The 21,862-nt window shown below is 40.2% G+C and overlaps 2 protein-coding genes across 3 annotated transcripts in view; one reads left to right on the forward strand and one right to left on the reverse strand.

The window, feature by feature from the left end:
• Positions 1–5,702: 5,702 nt before the first annotated feature.
• On the reverse strand, positions 5,703–20,826 carry EIF2S2 (eukaryotic translation initiation factor 2 subunit beta). The gene is made up of 9 exons (XM_039864109.1): positions 20,658–20,826; positions 15,518–15,695; positions 13,931–14,034; positions 12,258–12,393; positions 11,457–11,557; positions 10,685–10,833; positions 8,648–8,704; positions 6,780–6,865; positions 5,703–6,179 (listed from the first exon to the last, which is right to left on the reverse strand). Exons 1-9 carry the CDS (start codon positions 20,670–20,672, stop codon positions 6,004–6,006), a joined length of 1,002 nt encoding a protein of 333 aa, XP_039720043.1. The 5' UTR covers positions 20,673–20,826; the 3' UTR covers positions 5,703–6,003.
• A 164-nt stretch (positions 20,827–20,990) lies between these two features.
• Positions 20,991–21,862, forward strand: part of ASIP (agouti signaling protein) — a 113,563-nt gene continuing 112,691 nt past the window's right edge. The window contains exon 1 of one of the 2 annotated variants that reach the window (XM_039864119.1): positions 20,991–21,723. The gene's annotated coding sequence lies outside the window, so the exon portion shown is untranslated. The remainder of the gene's footprint in view (positions 21,724–21,862) is intronic. The other variant, XR_005653042.1, reaches the window with a different exon arrangement.

Raw genomic sequence — 21,862 nt, forward strand, 5'->3', positions numbered from 1 at the left:
ACATGGAGAGGCCATGTGTACGTGTTCCAGCTGACAGCAAGTATCAGCTGTCAGACATGAATGAAGAAGCTTTCAAGATGACTCCAGCTTAGCCACTGACAGAACCAAGTTAAAACTGCCTTACTGAATCCAAAGCCTAGCACGATGAGGGGTGCTAAATGATTGTTGTCAGCCATTAAGTTTTAGAGTGATTTTAAGACTCAAAAGAGTTTATGCAGCTTGCTCTACTTTAGGGGGACTGGATTGAACTGAGTTCCTACCCAGACTACTTGTTGTGTGACCACACAAGTCACTTAACCTCTCTGAGCCTCATCTTTCTTACCTGAAAAAAAAAAGTACATCTTTATATAACAATACTTAATAAATGAGAGCACTTATCATCTAATTCAGATTCAGGTAATTTTTCTCTTAAAAAAATAACACCATAATTTCCTTTTTTTTTTTTTTCCTATTTATTTTTATCTTCACCTTGTTCCAAAATGTATTTCAGGCAGCTTACAAACAAAAAGTCTTATAAAAATGAGGCAAAGGAAGATAACAAGAAGGCCTTTTGTTGGCATTCTGATGTGTATGAGTTACTGGAGTCAAAAGCAGTGTGTTGGTCCAGTCATTAGGCCCATGGAGCAAGCCCAGCTGGCCCTCCTGCTTGTATGAATGAACAAGACGCCTCTCTCCTCTGACTGGTGAGTGGGCTCCTAGTTCACACATACCCCACTCCCTGCACCCCTGCCTCAGAATACCTCCTGTGGGAACCCAGATGATCAGGGAGTCCTTCCAGAAAGGTGTAGTAGCTAGGTCTTGATGGGTTTGGCTTTTCTGGGTATAAGGATAAGGTTACCCAATTTCACTTTCTGACCTGGACTCCATTTCTTACCTACCCTCCAGTCCTTTCTAATAATAAGCCCCCTTTTCCCCTTCAAACTCCACCTTCAGCATCTGTATCACCCTAATGTCCAGCTCCCTTACCACCAGGGAGCTGCCTAAGGCCAGGGACTCTGATTTATCCTTGCCTAGAAAGGTTTTCAAAAGAATTGGTCATGGTCAACTAAATAATTATGGAGCAAATGCAAACAATCCAATCCAGCACCTACCTTTGTGTTCTTAATTATACTCCACCCCTGCAGCATTAGACTCTAGAAAGAGGGTATAACATATGTATAATGTTCCATTTCCTGGGTGCTCTGCCAAGTTCTTCAACACAGATTGCATTATCTTATTTAACCTTCACAACAGTTCCACAGAATTGGAGAAACTCATTTAATGTTATAGATTGAGAAATAGAGACTATGGGTTGAATAATTTGCCCAAGATCACGTCACCTGGAAGAAGGTAGAGGCAGGATGAAAACCTGGGTAGTCCCTCCCCATGTGCCCATCATAAACAACTCCCTGAAATTCCTCTTCTGCTTCTTGTGACCAGCAGTCTTCTTGGCTCTCCTCCTCCTCTGCACACTCACTTTGCTGACTTCCTATTATGCCAGCACCTCTCCACCTTTAGTTTTTCTGTACAGCTACCTGGCTGATCAAACCATGGCTTCAGACGCCAGACTCATATGCCTCCAATGATATCCACCTCTAACTTAGTACTCCCCAGAAGTATCAGGATATATATACAGATGCCCATCTGATAGCTGCATTTGGATGTCCACAAGGAACTCAGCTGAGCCTTGCCTTTTCTATTTTTCTTCCTTAATCTCCCATCTTAGGGAATGGCACCACTGTCCACCCTGTCGCTTAAGTCAGCATCTTCTGCTCTTCCCTAATTGTAAGTCATGTTAATTTTTCCATGGTATATCTTGGCTCTAACCCATTTTTCATCCCACTGCCTTAGGTTAGGCCCTTTTTACCTCTGAGACTTTCACAATAACCTCCTAACTAGTCTCCCTTCTGCCTACCACCCATCAGCCTCTCCTCTTTAATACCATCAGTTTATTCACTGCCCAGTAAGTAAATTCCAGACCCCTTAGCATGGCATATAAGCTCTCTAGGATCTGACCCCTTCCTTTCTCTCTTAACTCAACACCTCCCCTTCCCCAGTCTGCCCTATTCTGAAGCCACATGGAACTAATTGTGGAAAGAACTATCTGGCTTCTGAGCGTTAGTCTGCGCTGTTGCCTCTGCCTGGAATGCTCTTTATCTTCTCCCACTACTTAACTTACATTATCAGCTCGGAAGTCACCTTTGCAGACACTTTCCTGGCCTGTGTTAACACTGGCCCCTCCTGTGTGCCCTTCAGAGCTCTTACCAGATTATATTTTGCTCATCTGTCATTTTCACTAGACTCTAGCTCCTGCCTTTTGCTGTAGGCATTTAGGTAATACTTTTGAATATATGATACTGTCAAGTGAGGCAGCATTGCAGAGGCAGAGCACAGGCTCTGGAGCCCAGATGCTTGGGACTGCATCCATGTTCCCCACTTAGCTATGTGACCTCTTGAGCAAATTGCTTATCCTGAGTCTCATCTGTAAAATGGGAGTAATAGTATACTTGCCTCAAAGGGTTGTTGTGCTGATTAAATGAGTAAATCTATGTATAAGCATCTAGAGCAGGGCCTAGCACCTAGAGCAGGGGCTTTGGTATTGCTAGCCACTCATGTAAATGATAATTCATAGTGCACTGGTATACTTGGGACTGAAAAAATGAAGCAATCAATTCTGTGAAGCCAAAATAGTTATGATACTGAAGCTGTTGGCCCACTATATGATTAGGTTTGGCCAACTTCCCATGAAGTAGTTTAGCTTTGATTTGGTTTCTGGCTCATTTAAAAGCTCATGAAAATCTACAGCTGAATATAATTTTAAAAGATGCCCATTAAAATGGTGGTGTTTAACATGAAGAATATCCGTTAATACTTACTTCTTAGAACAGCTAGTCCTCCAATGGCTTCAAATGTATTAATAAAACAGAAGTCAAGCTTAAATCAAGGTGGCAGTGATTAAAGTTTCAGGAATATCTCAGCATCAGGAAAGGTAAGAAACGACAAGAGCCATGGCAGCCACAGGGTACCCAGCAGGTGCTTGATCCTTTCTTCTCTCGAGTACCACCATTCAATGTGACAGAACTCCAAGCACTATTTCTCTGTTGCAGATCCTTGGGAGAGTTTGATTGCCAAGAGTGGCAGGGTTAATCAGAACTGCTGAGAGGCAGGCAACTTTCCCAAGAGCAATAGGAAGTCAGTAAACCCATAAAAATGGTAAGACAGTGTATGTTGTGTTTAACTCAGGCCTACCTGGCACATGGAACTACTTTCCTTCTGTTGCATACTCCCCTTAGTCTGAGCTTTCAGAGTGAGAGGGCCAGAGTCTCTATGGCTGATAATACTTGTAAGCATATCCCTTTTCCCAAAAGGTGGCCCTGCCAAATGTACGGATCCTAAAAACTACAGGCATTGTTTCCATTTTTATGGTGATGGTGAGGATGAGAACATAGGATATAAATGGCAGAGGAAGACTGTCACTCCAGACTGTTAATGTTCTCAATGAAAAAAAGAACACCTCATGCTACAAAACCCAACTTTTAAAATATACATTGCAAAATCTATTATTTTGTTCAAACGTGGAACCCTAGCATTGCCAGGGCCAACAATCTGGTTGGGGCAGCCCAGGTTAGAGCTGGTACCTCACACACCACAGCAGAACTTCTAGGCTGTACAGCACAGCATTATTTCTGCATTTATCCTGCAGGATGTTTGGGGTGGGGTAGAGGTTGGGGGCTACAAAATCCTGCATATTCTATGCTTTTAAAGAAACTCATTCAAATATTGGAACACCTACAACTTGCCAATTACACTGCTTGCTCTTAGACTGGGGGACACACGAGTGAACAAAACTCTACTCTCAGCGCTGACTTGGTAGGCTTTGGGAGAAACAATACTTTACTTACAGTGGCTGGGACCTCTGAAGTATGGGTGAGCCAGGAAGATACCCTAGGACAAGCTAAATTTTACTATAGGTGGGGTTAGGTATGGGTATGGAATCAGGATGGTTTTCCAAAGACTAGAGATCACTGCATGTTCACATGCTCATGTAAATGCACATCACAAACTAAATTAGGCAGTCATGGAAGCTGTCTAGTCTCAAACTTTTCTTTACCATGGAACACTTCTTTTCCCTTTTGCATAATTAGGAGTATTCCTCAACACTTTCCTGACGCTGAAAACAGTAGACTGGTTCGCTTCACACAAGAAAGTGATCAGAAACCCTCAAATAAATGCCTTTGCTTTATCACTCCACAGAAGGTTCCTTCCAGCTGAGCTGTGGTTGGTGTGAGGTAGAGACAGAAAGGAAGCTGATTCTAGTGTGAATGGGTAACCCAGGGTAACCCACCATTTTGAATGGGTTTGATATATTTGATCCACTTTAACCAAACAATACCTCAACTGGACTTATCTTAGAGTTAGAATCAGTTCAGAGAATGTTTTGTGAAGTTAAAAATGGGTAAATTGCCAACAACTTGTGCCAACCTGTCGTCAAACTGTAAACTCCTGTCTTCCCCTAAGGGGTCCCCCTAAAGTAATAAAACACACAAACATACAAAAGTAATGGAGCACTAATTACACAAGAGGCACTGATCCTCGCTTTATTCACGCAGTAACATCCGACATTGGGAATTGTGTGGACGTTGATACAAAAGAAGGAAGATGGCATTATAAACAGCAGTTGAGTTCATCAGGGCAGTGGTGGCAGCTCAGCCAGTGTGTGGTCCCCTTAGGACCTACTAGGTTGAAGGAATGCTCTGCTCCCTCCATCACTTCATGGCCAAGATGTTTTGTAACATTTGGCTTTTACTTTAAAATTAAGGGTCACAGTGATTAAAAACAATATGGTCAAGACATTCAGGGCTGAGTGAGTGACTGCTCCTGGGCCACTTAGGATTAGTCTTGCAACAAGAAAGTGAGGAGCAGCATTACGCCCTTATCCTCCTCGGCAGGTGCGTGCAAGGCAGATCACAACAGACACATATGATGATCTTTCCCCCATGTTCAATGGAGAAATACCCTTTCAGCCAAATCCTCAGAAGGCAAAACTAGAGGCACCAGAAGCACTACATAGGCATTACCTCTTGGTTTCTCATGGTCACATTCAAGACACTTTAATACAGAAAAAAAGAAAAAGCATTTGTGGTGGGCCTTTTCAAACCCAGAATACAAGTTGGGGAGGAAAAACTTCCTCTAGTATCATGGTTTAGACTCGCAGAAGAGTTCTCTGCACTGCACATGCCACATCTCTTACTTGCCAACAGATGTACAACTTGGGCTTTTCTTAGTGTGCCAATTATAAGACAAACTTTGAGGCTATGTTTCTAAGATTCTCTTAGTGGCCAATAAGGAAAAAAATTCTGAGGGAGGGTACCTAGCACCTTATATTCCCTCATGTGGTGATTGATAGCCAGAGGACTTGGCAGTGAGGTAGTAGCAACAATCCTCACATAATGAAAAGAATTCAAACCTCTGTTAATCATTCCCTGGACAATGAAAACAGGACGTCCTCCCAGATCTCATGCTCCAACTACGTTCTCATGTGAAGCTGTGTCTACTTATTGTATCTCAAGAGAAGCTGAGAGGAAAACGGCTGCCCAGCTGAAGGCCCTGCCAGTGTCCAGTTTCTCAGGACAAGGATACAGAAACCTCGCCAGAGCCCAGGCACAAACTGTTTTTGCTGAATTCACAATTTTTATAGAAAAGAAACTGAAGGACAAACCAAATTGAAAGAATCACTGTTATAATAACTTTAATTTATCTTGCATTTTACAGAAGTCTATGAACGATTTTAAAAAAGCACCGCCTTACCCATCATGTTTCTCTGACAGTTGTTAAAGTAGGCAATGAGTATGTCAACAGCTTGAGCATTGGCATCTTGCAAGGATTTCAGACCAACCAGCCACACGCCAGAGCTTGGCAGCTTTTTTATCTTGTTTTTAATACAATGGTATATCCACTCTGATGGTAAACCTGTCCAGCCAAATCTCCACAACACACTTTGCAAAATCAGTGGTGATTAGCAAATTAGTTAGCTTTGGCACGGAGCTGTGCTCGCTTGCCCGTGACAGCCTGGAAGCCGGTTTTGATGCTGGCAACTGAGCATCGAGAATGACAAGTTTCACACTGTAAGAAATAGAGTCGGGTGTCCTTTTGCAGGATTGTGTCGGGTGATCGGCATGTGTGACAGGTGACGTATTCCTCTGCAGGGAAAGCAACATGCAGAATTACCTGGTAGCCACACTGAGCCAGAGGTTTCTTCCCTCTGAAACACTTTTACACTGATCTCTACAAGCCCAGGGTGCACCCAGACCAAGGAAGTTAAACTTATTAGTAAGTTTATAACTAAACTATTCTAGGGTATGGAAACATAAGCTGTCTGCTGCGGTGCTTCAGGTACTAAACCATGGGTTGAAAAGACTCCAAATGTCCAAGGAAGCAGGAACACTTGCCAGATGCATACTCCTAGTTTTTCCACAGGAGAGCCACTCAGAAAACTTACGAGCTTTCCTAGGTGAGAAGTGATCTGCCAATTTTAAGTGATTAGGAAGATAAAGGCAGGTCAGGCCTGGATGCAGACAGATTTCTCTGACTTGGCCTGAAACCAACCAGCAGCCTTGATTGGCTGGGCCTTCTTAGGAAATACAAACCCCTCGGCTGCCTGCCCCACCTCCCCAACACTATCATTTTCCCCTCATCTTTTAAGGCCAGCCTTTCCAGCTCCATTATAAACCAGTGGCTCTCCCCAAAATACTACTGCCTGATGAGAGCATTTCAAAGTGATGTATTAAAATTATACTTACTGATATATCTTCTCAAAACATTTTCTATCTGTTTCTGTTGAAATCTTCCTTTGATTACAAGTTGGTTATTACCATCTATAGAACCACTATGAAAGAAAACAAAGATATCCTCATTACTACTGTTTTTACCTGTAAGGGACCAAATTCCAGGACCTTTACATTTAAGGAATTTAAAATATATTCAATGGCATAAGGATAGTTCTAGAAGCAGTGCTATACTACCTGGTTTCTCGAAAAATTTATTTTAATTAAATAGTACCTATCCATATTTCCTAACATTAAACCCAAATTTCAACTAAGTGTCCAGCAACAAATCAGATTTATAAATGATTTTTAAATCTAAAATCAATTCCTTAAATGTGTGTGACAGCCTATTCATCCAACAAAGAAAAACACACTTTTACTGAATGTATACCATGTAAAGTAATAAGGGGGCTATAAATATAAAAATATGAAAGGAGCTATAGATATCTTTGAAAATTCTAAACATCAAATATTTGATTCAGTCATATAAACTGACTGAAACAACAAAATTCAGCTGGGTAGATTAAATTTATATTTGTTCGATATCTCACTGTAAAACTGACTTTTATAAGAACCTCTCTTGTGATTCTCCTTTAACTATAAGGGTTTATTATCCTCCATGGACTGTAACCTTAATCTCCAGGCTATAGTTATTCCAAGGCTTAATGTAGGATTTTTTTTTTCATTCACTATCAAAAGAAATTGAATTTTCTCAACAACCCTATATTTAGCCCATTGATCTTAAGTTCACTGGTCTCAACTTGTTATAATTTACCCCAACTCTATAAAAAGTTATTCTGAGAAGTAGGAAAAACACTGCTAGCTTTTACTCCATTAGTTTATGTAAGTTAAAAACAATGATTATAACAAATTTACATGTAAAACAATTCTACAACAGAGCCTAATTATGTACCACTGGTCAAGTAAATTACTCCTTAATGCCACAGCAGGGATAGCCAATTCCAACAAACTGAGTTTAACAGTAGGAAGAGAATAGAACACCTTACTTATCTCTGTACTTACTGCCAGCGAGACACAGTTAAGAGCTCCTGAGATAGGCAGGCCCAAGTTTGCATACTGACTGTCATTAACTAGCTATATATGACCAACAACTTCACTTCATTGAACCTGTTTCCAAATCTTTTTAGATAGATAATATTAGTTTCTACTAACAGTTTGTAGAACTGTTGTAAAGACTGAGATGGTACCCAAAAAAGTACCGGACACAGTGCCTGGAACACAATACTCAGTATGTTGTCAGTCATCATTGTGTCCCGAGTCTACATTATTTATTTTTAAAGGGACATTTGGCTTCCTAGCACTTACGGTCAAACTCCGAGATCCTGGCCTCCCTGAATGGGGATGGACTAGGTCGGTGCCTCCAACAGGTGAGCCCTGAAGACAGGGAAGTAACCAATTATGGATCCCTGTTTCAATGTTTCTCCTGTGCCATTCATCAACTTATAAGCTGCATTTCATCAACAGCCTATTAACAAATTTAGAAAAGAAATTCTGACCTAAGAAAATGGCTTCCTCTGAAATTTAGTATTTGCTCCATAAAAGGACCCAAGAATTCCAATTAATGACAGGGAACTCTAAAATATGGCAGTGCCATGGTACTCATTTTGATACGCCAGCAGGCCTGTTAGGATGAGCCACTGTTAATTCTGTTCCCTATTCCCAAACAGCCAAGCTCTCCCATAGAAATGAACTGATTTCCCTCCTTCACTGGCCTAAAAATTCCTGATAATCAGGTTACATATCTTTTGAGTTAAGAGAAGTTCTTATGAAATGTCCAGTAATACTGTATATAATTATACATAAATGTAAATATAGTTTCTTACCTTGTACCCAACTCAGCCAATAAAAATGCAAGGAGATGTTTGGGCTGACGATGTAATCTAAAAATAAAGTGGAATATATAAACCTTATCTTTCATGGAAATCTAACCAAACTTCTAAAAAACCATCCTGTTCAGTTTCAATCTGTAATTACTCAGCTATTAGGTGAATTTTAGCACACAGTTCATCAAACTCTGAAATAAAGATATATAATGATACCATCTATTTACATTTTAAGGTCCATAAAACTATTACATGTTATTTATAAATACATACATATGAGTGAATGTCTAGAAATATGGACAGGAAAGGTAAACACCAACTTTAGAGGATAACATCTTTTTCTGGGAAGGTAGAAGAGATAAAAAGATGGCTTTAATTGTAACTGTAAAACCCTCTTTTTAAAGACCAGAAGCAAATGTGTCAAAAGGTCAAAATACACCAAACCTAAGCAATAAGATACTTGGGTTTTTGTTATGCTAATTCCAATATATTTCCTGGTGGAAATTTTTAAAAAATAGAATATATATATAGAAGAATTTCATAGCAGCATAACAGCAGGAAAATTGGAAACTGCTTAAATATTCAACTAGGAAGTGGTTATGGTACATCCATTCTATCCTGCTTTTAGAACATGACAGGCCTTGATATACCAAAAAAAAAAAGAGAGATGCACGTATATAAAATGAAAAAAAGCAAACCCAGAGCAATGCCATTCAATATTTTCACTTTTTAATTGTTTGAATTTGTTCCAATAACCAGACACTACTATTACAATTTTCAAAAGTTACTTTTTTCCCAAAATGTAATGAGTGAAGGTTGGTAAAAGTATAATGAAACAGGTAAGCTCTTACAACATTGCTAAAGGGGTACAAATTGGTACAAGCCTGCTGGAAAGTAATTTGCCAAAGTTTGCCATAGAAATATCCATTCCTTGACTCAGCAATTCCATTTTGGGAACTTTTGCCCTAAGGCTCTACTCTGAGTTACAGCCAAGATACATGTATAATGATATACCCTGAAGCTTTGCCTCTGATAATGAAAACCTGGGAGCAACCATGCCTAACTAAAAAACTGTTAGAATGTTATATAGCTACTAAAGACTAATGACATAAAAGCTTCACAATACATTAAGAGAAAAATAAGTTAAAAACCAGTATGATACCTTATTTTAAAATATTTATATGCATAAAACTAGCTAAACATAAAAATATTCAACTGATTACCTATCTCTTAATGGTGGACTTAGAGATGACTTTTTCTTTAGCATGTCTATATTTTCTATAATAGGCACATACTGTTGCCATCTGCAAAAAATCTAAAATCTTTTAAGTAGTGCCTTTAAGCAATGGAAATAAGTGGTTCTCTCTAGATGGTGGAATTTTTAGTGATTATTCTCTTTTTTGTTTACCGTTTTTCCTTTTATCTGAAACAAGCATGTATCACTTATGAAATTGAAGAACGATAGATAAGGTCAGTGGCTCTAAGGAACCTGCTAGAAAAGGTACAGCTGAGGAGCTGAGAAGAGCCAGGCCCAGACAGTGACCTTGGGGTGGGACAGACAGGTATGGAATGTTATAGTAATTGAGAAAGCTGAAATCTCTTCGAGTAGGTCTTAGCAATGACTGACCATCAAAGAAGCAGCATACCAAATTTAGCTGCTTTCTCAGAGTTCACTGTTTGCACTTGCTTGGCAGGCCCACTCCAGCCTAAAGAGCTTTTCCACTTCCCTGGGCTCCCCAGGTTCCTGGTCTGAAGACTACAACTAGCCTCATCACTCTTTACTCCATCTGATTAGGATATACTCTCATGTACTAGCACGAGTTGGCTTCTCTCACCTCTGGATGCCTGATAAAAGCAGCCCTGAGACCTGTGAGTTGAAAGAACTGATGGACTTTAACTGTGACCTCCTTCAACCCAATCCCAACGATTATGCTTTCTCTCTTTCTACCTGCAATAAAGTCCACAATAAGGACTTTTAACATAAATTCCACTACCAATCTGATATTTGAGGTGGAGACTCTCCATTAACCAACTTACAGTTTACAGATATCTGTAAAGTTGACAAAAGAAGTTTTCTTGGTTCCTACTCGGACGACCTGTGGAGGTTTCATGACAAATTTCCTTTTCTCTCCAGCAACCATATCTGGATTTTTTTCCCTCATGATGTTGAATACTCGATTCAGTAGCTATAGAGATAAAGTGGTATTCATGTACATTTTTATTAATAGCAGAAGTTCCCACTTGAGTCACTTTGCTTTACCTTTAAGCTAGTACAAACTTCACTTTTTACTATATTAACACACATATCATTGCATGTTCTGGGAGCTCCTTGACAGCAAGATTCAATTCTCAACAAGGATCGGTCCATTATGGAAGCTCAGCAATTCCTTTTTCAAAGTTAAACGAATGAATGAGCCCTTACTAATTCTGCTGTTTCTATGGGAAAGTATAGGATACAATGAAAAGTTAAAATTCAGGAAAGTTCAAATAAGCAAACTCCAGACTATCCTGGCCCCGAATTAGCCACTTCCTCTGCCCACTTCCCACCCTCCCCATTCCAGGGAGCTCTACATCCTTAGAAATTATGGATTCAGATGAAACAGTGAGCACTATGACTGCTACACTCTGGGCAGGCTGCCCCATACGCAGGCACCATGCAATATTGTACACTGGCTGTGTGACCTCTCTGGGTCTGTTTCACTATCAACCTATATAGTTCAATGGCCCTTCCAATTCAGGGTACATTTATCTTGCTTTCTTTGAGTTCTAGTGAACAGCTTAGCCCCTTTCATAACACAATTTGTCTTACCTCCTCATAGGTGTAGTCTCTTTCTGAGCCTGCCCAAGCAGGGCCTGTCTGGTTACTGAATGAGATACCATCATCTTTTTTGCTGTCCTCATCTTCTAAAGCTACGGATAATAAAGACTGTAAGAATGAGGGGTACAGGCAGAGCTAGAGAAATGAAAGCTTCAGAGATATTTGTCTTCCTTCCCAGAAATGCATTCACGACAGCCTCAAGCATAAGGCATCAAGGTTCACAATCTCTTATTCCTTAAAGACAGGGATGTTATAACTTTCATTAACAACCCTTAATGGAGACCTCTCTCATTAGGAATCTGTGCTAACAGATACACACTGAACTGTTTTTTGATTTGACAAACACAAGGTAAAATAATGCACTGAGATAATCAGAGGAAAAAACATCCAACTGTTTTGAAGAACTTAAGAAATATCCACATCCATAAAAATCCATCTGCTGACTACAGTAAAGTTCTCTTAAGACTCTATAGCACTTAGGAACTAATAAAAGAACATTTTAACAAAATAGTAAAAAAAAATTTAACACTATTTAAAATTCAGTTACAGTAATTTTCCCAATCACCCATATCCTTGATTTAATGGAATCACGACTGCAAAATTCTTCCCCAATGAAATCTTTAACTGTTAGATACAGTTAAGATCTTTATCAAGTTAGATACTATTTTCTTTTAGCTTCCCTTATTGGTGGAAATATAGAGCAAGAAAAAATAAAAAAGAGTCTGCTTATCAAAGAGACCTAGGCCAAAGGCTTGAGTAACCTACAAACCAGATGCTGAGCCCCAATATTACCTTCATCTTTTTCTAGAATTTCATCCTCATCTGGGAACTTGACATTCTTCTTTTTCTTCTTTTTATTGCCAAGCATAATGTCAAGGTCATCCTCTGGTTCAGCCAGTTCTTGAACATCACTTTCAATCTTCATATCCTAAGAAATTGAGATAAGAGTTACAATATCTTGATACTAGGACTTTTTTTTTTTTTAAATTACATGGGCTGACATCCTTTTAGAGGGAAAAAATTAAATATTCAAAACTGAAATTACGGAAGAAATGTCTCTCACAGGTAACCCAAAATGGCTCAGAGTCTGCCATTTAAACTAGAAATTCTTCAAAACAGTTTTGTGGGATCTTTTCCTTTCTTTTATCTATCAGTCTTGAAATCTTAAAAATTATTGTCTGTTTCTAAACGAGGCCACTGTCAGAAATGCCTGGGAAACTTTTTAAAGAGTCTCAAATCTTCTGAATGGCAATCTTTAAAAGGAACAGGGGTCAGGAGTATTTTAAAGAAGTTTCTAAATATTCTGATGCAGTCATTAGGAGGGTTTTTTTCCTTCTAATACCAAATACATGGTGTTTTTCCACACCACTTCTTCAACTTTCCAACACTAACTAGGTGACCTACAATTCAATTCAATTTTGATACTACCAGAAGTCAATGACTGACTCCACAAGTTTAAGGGCTCAGTCCCATTAGACTGTCCCTCACTTCAGAGGCTAGTCATTAGCAGTGTCCTCAGGTTACCCACACTTATGTCTGACTCACTGTAATCAGCAATACATATGTGCTGAATTAATCAAGTCATCAAAATTGTGACATTGTTCCTAAAACTCAATGTATTACTGTATACATCTCCTGCTACATGTGGGATACACCTTGTTTTCTTGAGTTTGAGCAAATAAACTATTCACCAAAGAAAAATTTGGGTAGAGGACACAAAATAGGACACTTAGTGCATGTATAGTCTCAACTCTTGCTCTTTCTCTGTGTATCCATAAAATTACTATCATCCTGGATTTTATAAAGTGATGTGTGAGCTCTGCTCAAGATTCCTGGACAGGTTCTTTAAAATAAGGGAAGAACAGACTTTCAGCTCCTTCCTCCATCTATCCTCCTATTTATCTACCTATCTACCACTCTTCTATCTACTTGTTCAAAAGAATTTTGAGATCTCTGTCTTGGAAATCAATTCAGTAATAAGACAACCTACAAGATCAGAGAACTCCATAAAACCATCCTGAGTGTTCTGGTTCTACTACAGGCCATTAAGATCATTAGCCACCAATTACCACAGGCTGGGGGTTCATTCTTTGCTGCTCAGGGGTACCCATAAATTTGTGTATCGTCAACATGCTACCAAAAGTTTAACAGAAAAAACCATTAGAATATTTACTTCACAGGATTTATCACAGAAATACCTCTCCCTCAGCCAATCTCCATATGGTTGATGACAAGCAGTTTATAATGATTTGGAATCATAAAGACACACAGTACAATGTATAAAACCTATATTTACATTCCTTTGAACCATTATGCCTTTAAAGTACCTAGTCAGACACAATACCAAGAAAATGACCTTAACAGTTGTGATCAAGTACTTAACAAAAGCAAAGAGGGAGAAACATAAGCCATTTAGCAACCTATCAAGAGGTCAAATTTTACCTTCAACAAGAAAGCAATACTACCTTTACACCTTCTTCAGCTTCATCAATATCAAATATCTTTTTTGTTTTTTTCTTCTTTTTCTTTTGATTAAAGAAGTTCAAGTCATCTAGGTCGTCAGAAGCATCTAAAAAGACAGATAATTGAGATTATCAATTATTAACAACAAAGAGCAGAAGGCAAAGCATCAAATTATGAGTTAAACCAACATTTCACTATTAATTAATCAAGTCACCAACAGAGAGATCGGATATTTATTAGTAAAGTGGGTTCCACAACAACAACGTTATGGTTCTGAAAAACACAATGGCAGGCCAACTCAAAGGTATGTAGGAAAAATCTAGTTAGGGGACCATGTTAAGAATATTTATTTAGTAATTCAACCATATTGTGCCTCATTGTACCCAACATAAAGTCAGGGTTCTAACACAATTTCCAAGGCTCTTCAGCTTTCTCTCTCCACTTCCACCTACCATCTCAGGTCTCATACCTTAATCCCTGGTTCCAGCCCATCTGAACAACTTCACTTAGTGCAGTGTGTGTGGTCTCTCACCTCCAAGCCTTCCCATGACCTCTCCTACATAGCACTTACTTTCAATTCATCTCACAGGATCTTGGTGAGAAGTTACTTCCACCAAGTTTTCTCTAAGCCTATCCCTCCTTGTCCCCAGTTGGATTAGGTGTCTCCTAGGTGCTTCAGTAGTACCTCCTGTTACCCCAACAGAGGTTAGTTATTTACTGGCTTGCTTATCTATCTCTGTACAAGATACTGAGAAGCCATCCTTTTCCCCCTAAATCCTAATGTCTAGCTCAACATGTTATTGAACCAATCACAAGACCTTATAAAGTATTTCACATCCATTAAAGTTACAACAGGAATAAAATTAAATTTTGTCCTCCATTAGTGACTAATAATGGGTTCTGTTCAATAAGTTTTCCATTTGTTCTGCTCTACTGTAAACTATGAATATTTTAGGATCCCTCTGCTACAGTTTTTCGAGGAGCTATTTATGAATTCATTTTGTCTTATTACAAAAATGACTTACTTTCCAAGTTCGTTTTAAACATATAAAAGAAGCTTAGCACATGGTAGATGCTCAATGAATGTCAGTTCTATCTCCAGCAAAACGTCAAAAGACATTATGTTTACAGAATCATTTATTTCTAATAGTGAAATGGTATCTGTTAGAGCACAAGAGTGAATAACCAATGTTGGTGTCTAAACTAAAACATTTTAGGCTGTAATTTTAATCTTTTCTATACATCTTCAGACTTGCTAAGACACAAACTGACTATCTTGGTCCTACTTCTTTCTGCCTACACTTAAATACAACCACCATTAAAACTGGAGAAGAGACCTGACAGGTTAGACTGGAAAACCAGCCCTGGAATAAAAAGGTTTTGTGACACTTGTAGATTCTGTGAGAATTTCCCTAGAACAAGTCTATCAGAAATCCAACAAGGTCCAGCGCACACAGACTACTGATGGCCTCAACTTCACTGGAACAGCCTTATCAGGCTGAGAGATCACTGTATGCACAAAATCCAAACACCAATGGAAGAGAACCAGGTATCCCAGGAAAACAGGGACTCTCACTTCTACCACTCACCTTTTTTCCTACTGTCCTCTTCATCGGCTTCTAAATCTTTGTCCTCAGTTGGCTCTGGCTCCACTTCTTTTGTTTCTGAGGGCTGGGTTTCTTCTGTTTGGGCATCACCTTCCTCATCTAACATAAAAGGCTTCTTCTTCTTCTTTTTCTTCTTGCTCATAGTAGGATCAAAAATCATCTGTTTAAAAGACAGTGAAAAAAGGACCATGTTATTATTTTTAATGATGCTCACATTCCAAATATGCTGTATTCTCAAAAGGCACTTTTTAAAAATTAAGTTTATTGGGGCAACATTGGTTAATACAATTATATAATTTTCAGGAGTCAAAAGGCACTCTTAAAAGTAAGAGTATTTGATGCATGAAAGCGCTCCTTACGAAGACCTGCTCCTCCCTTTGAGGCCTACTGTCTTATGTCTTTACCTTCAAAATTCCACGGGGCTACAGCCTTCCTTAGCATGGCCCATCTCCTTCTAAAATGTACTTTCAATAAATCTTACTTTTTCTTTAAAAAAAAAAAAGTCTATCCATTCTTCCTTATACTATTAAACATGGTGGGGGGGGGGAGGGAGGTGATCCTTAAACATGTGTACCTGCCTTTCAATTTGTAAATTATCACAAGATACAGCAACTTTATGAGCAAATCTGGAGACTTTATGATGAATAATAATGGAATTCATTGGAAGAGACCTTAGCAATAACCCATGTCACGCCGCTCACTTTATGGATGAGAAAACCAATACCTAGGCAGGTTAAACATGTTTTATTTAAGGTTGGCAACCTGGGGTTGCTATACCAGGAGACTTGACCTAAAAAAAAAAAAATTGTATCCCGAACTTCAGACAAACCCTTACAGAAATCCATCAGTAACCCGTCACATAGCAAATCTCTATTTGAGTAAGAGAAACTTCTAGACAGTCTTTACTCTGCTTTTTTGTTTCTGGAACATTAAAAGTTTTCTTAGGTTACTTTTATCTAATGTCCACTACAGAATAAGTGAAAAACTAATTTATAACTTCCTATAAACTATCTGTACTGATCACTTAGGAAAAAATGCAGATGAAGTTATTTTAGACGTTTAAACAACATATTGGGCAGATGACGATAATGTTGAAAGAATGAGGTCTTTGGAGTTAAACACAATTGGATTCAAATCCCAAGCCCCTCTAAGCACTTTACCCAATGATCTGCTGTGACAGTGAAGCGTTTAAAAGCACAGGTCTGGAGTGCAACTGCTTGAATTCAAATCCTGACTCTGGCTCTTATTTATATTACTCCCAAGTAAATTCTTGCCCTCTCCATGCCACACTGTAAAATAGAGATCAGTAGCAGAACCAAAACTAAAGCTCACAAGGTTACTGGAAGTATTAAATGAGTAAATATATATAAAAGTTAACACAGTGCCTGGCACAAAAGTACTCAATAATGCCAGCAATTATTATCATAATTTATATAATTCTTTACAGTTCACAAAGCATGGTATCTCTCATTCCTATTAGTGAAATTCCATCAACTCAGGGTGATTTAATATCCAAGATGTGTCATAAAACTGTCAAAAAAATTCCCAAAATTGATTCTAGTTAGCTTAAATTTCTTTAGTACATTAAAGAAACTGAGATACACTGAAACCAAACAATGGTCTGTAAGGAGGTAGAGTGGTTATCACCCTCACCCAACAGAGAAGGATCCATAAGACATTCTGGAAATTGATACAGCCTCATTTCAAAGTTACCCCTTCCTACCTTAATAAAGATCTGTATAAATGAATGATTCTGAAATGCAGCCAGTCTGAAGAACATAATTAGGCAAACTTTACCAAAATAGAAGAGCCAAGAGGAAGGAGTTCCCCACTGCTAACCTACTGGACCATGGGGTCACCCTACATGGAGTGTTACCATCTGTTCCAGGGAGGTAAGCTACAGAGTTCACCCGCACTTCTAAAATATGGAGTTAAAAGAACAGACAGTACTCCAGGCACTATAAATTTGGTTGTCTGGCAGGGCTTACAATTCATTTATTGCATTTTTCCAAGTATCAAATGCCTTAGAATATTAATTCTTTTAACTGGTATTCAGCAAGACAGACCAAAGATGGGAGGGATCCTGAAATCAGAAGACAGCCTCGCAACTGCCTTCTTATCCTGAAAAAAATCATATTTAGTTCTACCGGGTAAGTTTGGTTGTAGCCTTGTGAAGGGTATTAAACACACAGGAGTTATACACTGAAATAATTAACATCCTTCTTAATTATTGTCTCTGGATACTTAAGACATACACTGATCGCCTCCTTTTATTCACACCACTCATCAGGGTTAAAAAAATAAGGAAACCAGGGATCCCAAAGCAGTGCCCAAGGTAGACCTCCCTCAAACCACAGGCCATGTCAGTCTTGACTAAAAAAACAGTTTAAGACTTTCATATATGACAACAAATTATCATATTCCAAATGTTTTATGAGGCTAATTTTTGGGAAGCAAATAGTTGATGACAGTGCACTTATGGAAAAACCACAGACTCTCTTGAATTATTTTTTAAAAAGTCCACAACAAAACCTTCAAAAGCAGTTTTCCATTTCCAACTTCCCATATTGAGTTGGGTTGGAAGAGGTGAGAAAAAGAAAAGGGAGCAAAAAATTATCCTGACAATGGTGTAAAGTGCTTCATCAAACTGGAAGCCTACTCCCATCCATCATACCTTATCCTAACTTTATGGATATATCACACCAGGAAGGCAGGTATGAGTTACAAAAGAACTCAGAGAAACAAGGTGAACAGAACAAATGACAAGTGTTGTCATCTCTGGAAGACATCTCTTTGTATTCATCTGTTTTGTAAACTTCGTGCAACACACATTCCATTTTTAATCAGAAATTTTTTTTAGTTTAAAGCTTCTTTTGTAAAATGCCTTACCGTGTTGTGTGAAAACCTGATGTTCTACACTTGTGAATGGGCTTAGTAATAAGCAATAATCTTAACTACTGACAGCACATTAAAAACATAGTCTGAAAAATAATGAATGCCTACAGATTAGGAAATTTTTCCTTACTAGATATCACCCTAATTGCTAGAACACTGCTTTTTAAACATCTTGGTTCCTCTGGGTTAAAGCAGGTTATGTTTTGGTGAGTTTTGTCTTAATTACTAAGTTTAAAAAGAAATGTGTGCAGTTTAACCATTTTCAAGTACAGATTTTCACTCGATCCTTAGAAGTCTGTAAAGTAATCAGAAGTTAAGGACTGGCCTAAGAATACTTATCTAGCCAACAAAATTGGAGGAATCAGAACCTTCACATACCTACAGAGTGGAAACCAAAAGCTGGGTTCTAGTCCCACTAAACTGCTGTTATGATCTTGGGCAATTTAACCTCTCTGGGCCTTAGTTTCTTGTCTATAAAATGAAGTCGGACTAGTAGACCTAAAAAGTGCCAAGCTGCTTAATACTTTATTGGCTTCTAAAAGTCCTCTGCTGGAATGCTGGTACTGCCATCTCTGCTTGATGAAATTATGTTCATATTTCCATTTCCTTAAAAACCTGATCCCACTACTAAAACAATCCTCCAGCCCCCCGAATCTCTAAGTTGATGGCTCTATTTCTACTTCCAACTAGATCTCCCTTACCTCCCCTACCACATGCACAGAATAGCACCCCACAGTACCTTGCACTACATAAGTACTTTACTTGTTAAAGGTTATGAGAAGCTTAGAAAATAGGTAGAAACAAAACGTGAAACACTGCCCTCTCAGAACTTCTGAAATACAGCAGCATAGAGCAACATTACCATGACCCCCAAGCAAGAACCACCTACCTCCTTTAGACTCTCAGTTTCTCTCCTAAGAGAGCAAGAGCTCCCTAGTCACTTAGATGGAGGAAATATTACATAGATGTGGAATTCTACGACTGGCTCAGCCACTTACTATTTAATCATGGACATTATACAACACTCTAAGCCTTAATTTTCTCATCCCTAAAATGGTTTATACCTATCTTATAAGGTTGTTGGAGATGACAGATCAGCATCCCTTTCAGAGTAAATCCAAATTCTTTAATTTTGTCTTTAAAACCTTTTATGAACTGGCCAATACCTGCGTTTCAAGGGATTAACTCCAACCAAACTGGAGAATATTCTACTTTCTGTGAGCACACTTACTTGGCTTCTTAACCCACTCCCTTGCTGGGATCTTGCCTTTCCACTACTTGAGGAAATTCTAAGGTTCGTTCAGGGACTACCTCAAAAAGCCAACACTCAAGAAAGCCTCAGATTTTCCCCCTTCCTTCTTTCCAAGGCCCTACGAGCCAAGCACTCGAATATACAGAAGTGAATTATAAATTCAAGATCTTTTATTTGCTGGGGAGAGCTGGCCGGTAAGCGGTAGCTCCCCGCCACCCTCCAGTGTTACTCAATACCTACCTGACTACTTAAAATCAGATTTCATTTTACATGAATTGAGATAAATATGGCCAAAAGGAACTTGAGGAAAATGTGCTGAATTACAAGCAGGACAGTAGGAAAAGATCCCAGCTAGCATCGCAGCCTGGACTTCCCGCTACCGTCGCTGTGAGCTGCTGAGGAAAACAGCGACTCCCGCTCTAAAACTTTCCAAGTGTAGTCCCTTTTTGAACCTGCAGGATCTTTGCCTCTCGTTCTATCTCCCTCACCCTCCTGGTCTTTTTAAGAAATAATGCAGATGAGAATAAGAGCAGACACTGGCCGGAACGAGCCGGCCTGCAAAGTTTTTAACGAGGGCACTCCACCGGAGCCGAGGGAAGCTCCTATCGGCACCCTCCGCACCCGATGAGGAGAGGTACAGTTGCAGTGTCAAATCGAAAGGAATGGAGGATTCGCCAGCTCCAATCTCGTTCAGGTGGGACATTAACCGGAATTCAAGCCCCCTTCTCGGAGGGCGACTTAACTTGCTCTCTATTCCGGAAACGCCTGCCTCAGCGCCGCCGCCCTGGAGAACGGAGCGCCGCCAAATTCGCGGCTCCGGAGTCCTCCTCGCTGACTCTACCTCTCCAGGCCGCCTAGGCCCGGCTGCCCCACATGGCGGCCGGCCGCTAGGCCGCAGGCCCGGTCTCCCACATTAGGAATGGGTTCGGCTCCCCGCCTCAATCCCTAGCCCTAGCTCCAGGCTCAGCCCCTCACCTCGTCCCCGGACATGGCTGCGGTTCGAGTGGGCTCGGCAAAGACGGGAAGTCGGACGGGTCAGCCCCAGGTCCTGGCGGCAGCGCTGCTCCTGCCGACACCGCTCCCACCACCGCACTAGGTTCTTGCATCAGCGAAAGGGAACGACACCCCGCCCTCAACTCCCAAGCGTTGGAAATGCGCCTGCGCAGAGCCCGGCAGGGCGCAGGCGCACAGAGGAGCTGACCTAGCGCGCTCCGTCTGGCGCGAGTTACCCGGCGACGCTGCGGCGCCTGGCAAAGCGGGACTTGTAGTCCTCCTAGAAGAGGCGGGCAATTGCGCGGCGTCCGCCCAGCGACGCGTGCGCGTGCGTAGTGTCTGAGGTAGCTTGCCGGGAAGGTTCAACTTTGCAGATGGCGAGTTTTTACCTTAGCCTTTCGCCGCATGGTGAATCCGCGCTGTTCCACATTGCTTGTGCGGAAATATGGCCTCATTTCTCCCCATTAGGGTGGTGGGTAAGACAGTCTAGTAATATGAACCTATTGGGGCATTAGTGTTCTTGCTACTACCCCACCATACCCTCTTGGAGTACTCAAATTTGGAACGAGAGGCGCGAACCTCAATAAGGGGTTTTACTTCGTGGGAAATTTAATCTAACATGTTGCATTTCAGCTTGGGAGGTCGGAAACCGAAAGCCTCCTCCCTGTAGACGGAGGAGAGCCGTCCCCTGAGGAGAAACGGTCTGGCAAGAGGCAGTCTATTGGGAAGCCTAAAAACAGTTTATGAAGTCCCTGCGCGGACGCTATGGGTGCATCATGCAGTTCCTCTTGAGGCATAATAATAGCAGCTACTCTTTAGGGGGCTCTCACTATTGTCAGTGATCTCCCGCCAAAGACCACCGAGAACGCCCCTATACTTGAACAAAGTTGGGCTTACTGTCTCCTTGCAATGAGAGGAGGCACGGCCTGGGGAACAGCAGGCATCTCGTGAAAAGGGTGCTGGAAAGAATTTACAGGATTTGGGTTTGTGTGAGGGAATTTGGAGAAGGGTTCGTTGAAGGAGGCCTCTCTGGATTGAATGCTATTAGGTAGGTGGAGTATTTTAATAATTCTTAATCTATAAAGGGAGAAGAACCAAGAGAGGCTAAAGCTATGACTGGTTAAGAAGCAGTAGTCCCTCATGTTAGCCAGGGTAGGGGGATATTTGTTTTCGTGTGTGTGTGTGTG

Source organism: Pteropus medius, unplaced genomic scaffold, assembly GCF_902729225.1.
Source record: "Pteropus medius unplaced genomic scaffold, Ma_sr-lr_union100, whole genome shotgun sequence".
NCBI lineage: Eukaryota > Metazoa > Chordata > Mammalia > Chiroptera > Pteropodidae > Pteropus > Pteropus medius.

Bases quoted from the DNA above. Each gene is read 5' to 3' on its own strand.
- EIF2S2 (XM_039864109.1), bottom strand. The intron at 10,834-11,456 runs GTAAGACAAATT...TTATCTCTATAG, and splicing joins GAGACTACACCTATGAGGAG to CTACTGAATCGAGTATTCAA. The intron at 6,180-6,779 runs GTAAGTATAATT...CTTTCCCTGCAG, and splicing joins TGTTTTGAGAAGATATATCA to AGGAATACGTCACCTGTCAC.